This window comes from Eucalyptus grandis, chromosome 11 (genome assembly GCF_016545825.1).
Source record: "Eucalyptus grandis isolate ANBG69807.140 chromosome 11, ASM1654582v1, whole genome shotgun sequence".
NCBI lineage: Eukaryota > Viridiplantae > Streptophyta > Magnoliopsida > Myrtales > Myrtaceae > Eucalyptus > Eucalyptus grandis.
Window position 1 is genome coordinate 8,116,344 of NC_052622.1, and position 6,266 is coordinate 8,122,609.

The 6,266-nt window shown below is 38.6% G+C and overlaps 1 protein-coding gene across 1 annotated transcript; it reads left to right on the plus strand.

Annotated features, from left to right (window-relative positions):
- Nucleotides 1–1,467: 1,467 nt before the first annotated feature.
- On the plus strand, nt 1,468–5,039 carry LOC120289705 (death-associated protein kinase dapk-1-like). The gene is made up of 2 exons (XM_039305027.1): nt 1,468–2,116; nt 4,465–5,039. The coding sequence occupies exons 1-2, from the start codon at nt 1,468–1,470 to the stop codon at nt 5,037–5,039; spliced, it is 1,224 nt and encodes a 407-aa protein (XP_039160961.1).
- The last annotated feature ends 1,227 nt before the right edge of the window (nt 5,040–6,266 follow it).

A 6,266-nucleotide genomic window follows, 5' to 3' on the forward strand; every position in this document is an offset into this window, starting at 1 on the left:
TAAGTGGAATTCTGAGTGATACATAAAGTAAATTACAAACCGATTTATCAATGATTACTGAACCTTGATATGTGGTAATAAGCGGTATGAAGGATGATCCTAGTAACAATTGAAAAGCCAATGGAATATGTAAAATCTTAGTGGCGGCCATCAAAGTTGAACAATATGATTGCGGTGGAGCAACTGATAAGTTACCAAATTCGCAGCTTCCTATTTACCAAATCTAGCTTTAAAAGGACTAACTGATTCTCTAAGCCTCTTTGCTTGTATGGTAGGCAACCGTGATCCTTTGAGGGACAGGTTAAAGCAAAAAAAAATAGGATCAGTTAAAGGGACTCAAAGCAAATAAAGAAACTATTTACGTGGATTTATTCTACAACAAGTTTAGCCCTTTATGTAATATAAAATGGTTGCTTTGGTCTGTCTTTCGTGGGATGTGCAAGTTGTCTGCCTCAATATCACCTCTAGATCTTGGAGAAGAACGTTTTGGTATAGGGAGGTATGTCCTTTTCAAAATGATTAATATGTCCTTTCCTTTTTCTTTTGTTAATTGTCTAATTTTTCCTTTGTTAATTCTAATTGTCTTCAATCTTGAAGCTCGATCACACACTTTTTAATTTATTATTTCTTAATTGGTTCACTCTTATTCAGTGATGTTATTAGTATATCAATAAAATATCCTTGTTTTCTACTGCATGAGGACTACCATTCTTTCTCAAATTAGCTCAAGTGTCCTTTCTTGTCACTCCTTTTTGCCTCCACACCACACCACAAGTTGACCGTGCTAAATTTAGTATGCACTTTGCACGACATCGTGCAAAGTTTGTAAATATCTGCAAATTTAGTTTGCACTTTGCCTCCACACCTCACCACTGGGATGTATGTGTGGCGATACATACATCCTCCGGCCGAAGAGTTGATTCCTGGGTCAATCAATCTCTGGCCCAACGGAACAGGACGAAACGGAGGACTTGCTAAACATGCGCCTAGTGGTGGTGGCAAACACCGGTTACCAGTACCACCAGCGTTGGTCGAGCGGCTCCTCTCTTTCATGAATTGACTTTTTTGAGGGCGTACCTCTAATTTACGCTTTGACTTATTTTTTTGAGGATTCTTTGTGCGAGCACTCATAGTCTTTAGCTTGTTTAAAGTGAAACACCTTTATTGATCTCTTTTTTAAGAGGAGGTACCTCGGTCTGAACCACCAAGCAAACCCGTGGCGTCTTATTAATTTCTTGCACTAAAATTATTATAACAAATAATTTATAGTTATTCATGTCAAGCGATCTTGTGAAACAATATTTAAACTAGAAAAATTTAACGTTCAAATCCACATAAAATTTTGTAGGATCATAATAATTTTTATAAAGTTTAAATGTGTTACTTCATATTTAAATTAATATATTGTCTCTTTACACAACCCTTGTTACCTTGCAATAACTACATTACTTGCAAAGCTTAGGCTCGATGGACGTAAAGGTATCTATAGGAGAGGAGCAACAAGATCCAGCAAAAGTGTATGCAGCTGCTAAAAATCTGGCCGATGTCATCAAAGGCGCCAATGTCGAAGATATCATTTCCGCGATCGAAACACTTGCCTGTCAAGCTGATTCGTCTGCCGTTTTCAATTTCCGGAGGCTGTCGAGGGGTTCGCTACTCCACATTGCAGCAGCCACCGGCAAGAGCAACATCCTGAGGCTCCTGCTTGATCGTGTCGATGCCTACCTCATAGCCGCCCAAGATGATTGGGGGAATACCCCTCTCCACATCGCCACTAAGGCCAAGGCATTTGGAGTCGTCGCTATGCCGATTCGCCATGCAAGAGACCTCCCCGACGTGGATGACAAGAACTGGATCCTGAGGATGAAGAACAATCATGGAAACACCGCTTTGCACGAGGCCGTGCTTACATGTGACGTTGACTTGGTGAGGCATCTGTTGAACGAAAATTCGGAGCTCGTGTGCTTGGCGAACGCGGATCAGAAATCTCCCCTGTACCTGGCCATTGACACCTGCGACCCCCAGATATTTCAGGTTTTACTTTCGCCCTCGCTCGACCCATCAAGAATAGAAGGCTTGCCGCCCGTTCATTGCGCCGTTGCATGTAAACAATATGGTATGTACTTAAATTTACTTATGGGAAATATCTATAGATGTGGACTGAATTCATTTCAAATCTGTGCAACCACTCTTTGTGTTTGCCCAATCTGTTACGGGTGTTCACATAAAATTTCACGCCTTGCTTATTAAAGTAGTTAGGTACCCATGAAGAAGTTGCAACTGCCATATCATTCTCCTAATAAACAAATTATCTCCCATTACAACATACTAGATCAGCTCAAATACATTCCAGACTCTATAGGAATTCAAGCATTTGCCCCAAATCTGTCCCATTTCACATTTCCCCAATGGAATTGGGCAGAGGGCGGGCTTATGCGGAGCGTCCATTGAACCCATACTTCTTTAGTTATCTTTAAAATAATCATAATTTGTTCGACTATGTACGTCTATTAAAAGTTTCATCATAACTATCCGATTTTTATTTTTACATAAAGATATATCATTTTAGTTTTTGTAGTCATATAATTGTAATAATGAATCAACGTGATGTTAAAGGAAAATTCATCCATTTAATGAAATGATATAAATGATTGGATGCTAGTTTTTAATCTATTGTGAAAATAACAATTTTCTAAACCACAAAAAAATAATAAGTAATTATAAATTGCTGTGGGTCCACTCCCTTAAAAGTTTGTGACTCACAACATACAGTTACTCTTACAGTAGCTTAAAAACTATTATGTTTGCAAAGTTCATAAAATAATACATGTTTCAATTTAATCATGAATTTGTAGATTAAGTGAATAATTTTAATATCTTTAGTTATGTCTCATGAAAATCTACTTTCTAATGCATTACTTGTGGTTGATATACGTTTTGGAAAATCGTAGACCAGGCCTGCATAAATCTGCCCTGTATCTTTTTGCCTAGTCCGGGAAAATTTGCTCGGTTTGGGCAAGGCACCTCGGGGCGACAAGCCCTGTGCCCATTCGAATTATCAATTAATACATAAATCAACGTATACGTACATACATGCTTTCACCTAATAATAATAATTAGACGTTTTTAGATTATTCAGATTGGTATATTATATAGAGTTTCTTCAGCTATGTTGATAACACATCCCAAGTAATGCAGGTAGAAACTAATCTTGCAGTCTCCTTTACTCTATGCACGTAATTCTGTGTCCAATCGCATTTTCATTTTGGACATGCATTAGAAATCACAAAAAGAAAATACAGAAGGTCCTCATGTGTACGAAATCCCCACATAAAATCTTACGACTTCAAAGTAAATAAATCTTAAATGTTAATAGTGAATCATTAGGTGCAGATTATTTTCATAGAATTTGTACTTATTGAACGTATCCGTACACAAATAAAACATTATATGTGTATTTGATTTTTGACAATGAGATTTTTACATGATCAAGATTGTGAAAGTACAAAGATTCATGAACTAGGTAGAGGGTGAGATTCGACATAAAATTATATTCCTGTTTAGGAAAAATTCATCCATCTCTGTATTTGTCCACATCAATGTGGTGCCTAAAAATTCATACAAAGCTTTTATGCCTTTTATATTATTGTACGATATTATTTTACCTTGATTTAATTTGAATGTGCAAACTTTCAAATCCACGAAACGTAGAAGAGTTCAATTTATATATAGTGCGTGTGTGACGGTGGCGCCACATCCGCTGACTTGGGTGGATTCCGCTCAACTCTAAAAGAAATTTTATTTAGTTTTTGCTCAAAGGTTTGGTAAATATGCAATTTCTTAATTGAGCTTAATAGGTGCCGACCTTTACAAAGAAGTTGACATTTGCTTTATACTTGCCAGAATTTGACGAACATAATAGGAAAAGACCATTCTCCTTTTCTTGATCTTGCCCTAGCTATTTAAATGTCATTTCCTTTTTGTCCTTAACATTATATTTGCGGACTCTATAGATACTTCATAACATGGAAATGTCATATAATTTGCCATAGATTTTTACAGTAAAATCTTAGTACATGTTGATGTCACATTGCTTTGGATGAAAATGTTCTGAAATTTGTCTAAAGTCATTCCAAAATACGTAAACGGGATCCTTTCCAAATTTATCTAAAGTCTCACGTATTGTGTTCCATGATGCTAGAGAAGGAAAGTCACAATATTTTTTGAACCAAAAATGGGTTAGATAAACCTTTCAAAGCCTTGATTTATTCAATCGAAATTATCACCACTAGTTTCACCATTGCAATCTAATTCCCCATCAACGACTATGAACTCTAATAGTGATTAAGGTTATGTTGAAGATGTCCTTATCCCAGGTTAAGATGCATTAAAACCAACCAAGCCCCAACCAGTGTCAAATGTTTATGCGGACGGTGGTCCCTAATTTGGAGCTCCTGATTCCAGGTTCACTTCGTGAGATACTCAAAAAGGATGTGAAGCTTTTCGCAATGAGAGACCCTGGAGAAGGTAATGTATTCCATTTAGCAGCTTTTTGGAATGTGCCCCAAGTATTCGACCTCTTACGACCAGAAACCGAATATTTGGCTCGAGAACGGGACAAAAATGGGGATCTTCCCATTCATATTGCCAGCAAGGAGGGTCGTGTTGCACTAATCGAGAAGCTACTTCCGGTATCACTTTGCGTAAATCGGCAAGGACAAACCATTCTTCATGTGGCGGCAAAATATGGGAAAGAAAAAGTAGTGAAATATATACTCAGACATCCCGATTTGGGGGAGATGATAAATGAAAGAGATCATGATGGAAATACACCTTCACACTTGGCAGCGAAGGAGATTCAACCTGCCGCTTTGGTTCATCTTGTGCTGGATAAAAGAATGAACCCCTCCCTTGTCAACCACGAGTACTTGGCTGCTGTCGACCTCACTACTAGCAAGTTCTTTCGACCTCGCTCGCCAGCGACGTTACGAAGGGTAGGTAACATGAACAGTCACTATTTTATTCATCAACTTACTTGAAATTTATGTAGACTAATACCTTAGTTAAGCGCAGATCTTATATTCAAATGATTATGCTCGCAGTCAACAAGACTGTTAAAGTATTAATAAATTTCCCAGAATAGCCGAGACTCCTCTAGGATTAATTTTGCACGAGTCTCTAATTTAGCCTTAATGGGAGGTACTTAAATTTTTCTCATGAAACAAGTGAATATCTCTGACAAATGCTGAGATAAAAAGTTATATGTCTCGATTAATTGAGCCTATAAATAGGATTGGGGGATGTCAAAGTTGCAATCCTTTTTTCTTAGAAAGCCAGGGGTCAAGGCGGCAAATTTGACCACTCTAAGGTGAACCATATACATTTCATTCGTGTCTCTTTTCTCATTTGCAGCGAACTTGCTACTCTAGTGTTTATTCTTTAAAAAGTGGGGACACGCCATTCTTTTGAAGTGAAAGTTTTCCTTTAAATGAATACTCCAGAGTTCGTTTCCGTTATCGATTCACCAACAATTTGTTCTTTCTTTCCTTTTTCATATGTTTACGATCTCAGCGCTGGGCACGCATCCTGTTATCAAGTGTGTCAGCAAAGAGATCAGATCGAATTATACTTAAGCCAGATGCTCGAGACGAAAAGTACGAGAAGATAATTTTGCCACATTTTCAGAGATGGGATGACACCATCAATACCCTCTCGTTGGTGGCAACGCTAGTGACCACTGTGACTTTTGCAGCTGGTTTCACCGTTCCTGGAGGAATGAACGGCTCAGACATGCCCTCCAGAGATGACCGGGGCATGGCTACGATGCTGGATAATAGAATGTTCCAGGCCTTTGTGATTTGCAACACCATCGCGATGTTCTGCTCAATGACCTCGGTCATCCTCTTCTTGTTGGCGTACCTGGCTGAAGTCCACTCATCACTACTTCTATGCATGATTGCAGCAGCGTCACTAGCAATTTCACTCCCAGCAATGTCTGCCGCTTTCTTAACTGGTGTCATCTTGACCGTTGGCAAACTCCCTTGGCTTGCCACCACGATAATAATTTTGGGATCCATTTTCATCCTCATCATAGCAGGTGCTTTATTATCGCCGGTGGTTTTTGAATTAACAGGAATTCTCTTACGTTGGAACTGCCTTCGTCCTATCCGTCCTCTGGCAGGCTGGTTTATTCTCGCTTTCTTTCGTTGTGTTAACCTTGAGACGGCGTTCATTGCGGATGACTCATAAAAAGACACAACGGGGAG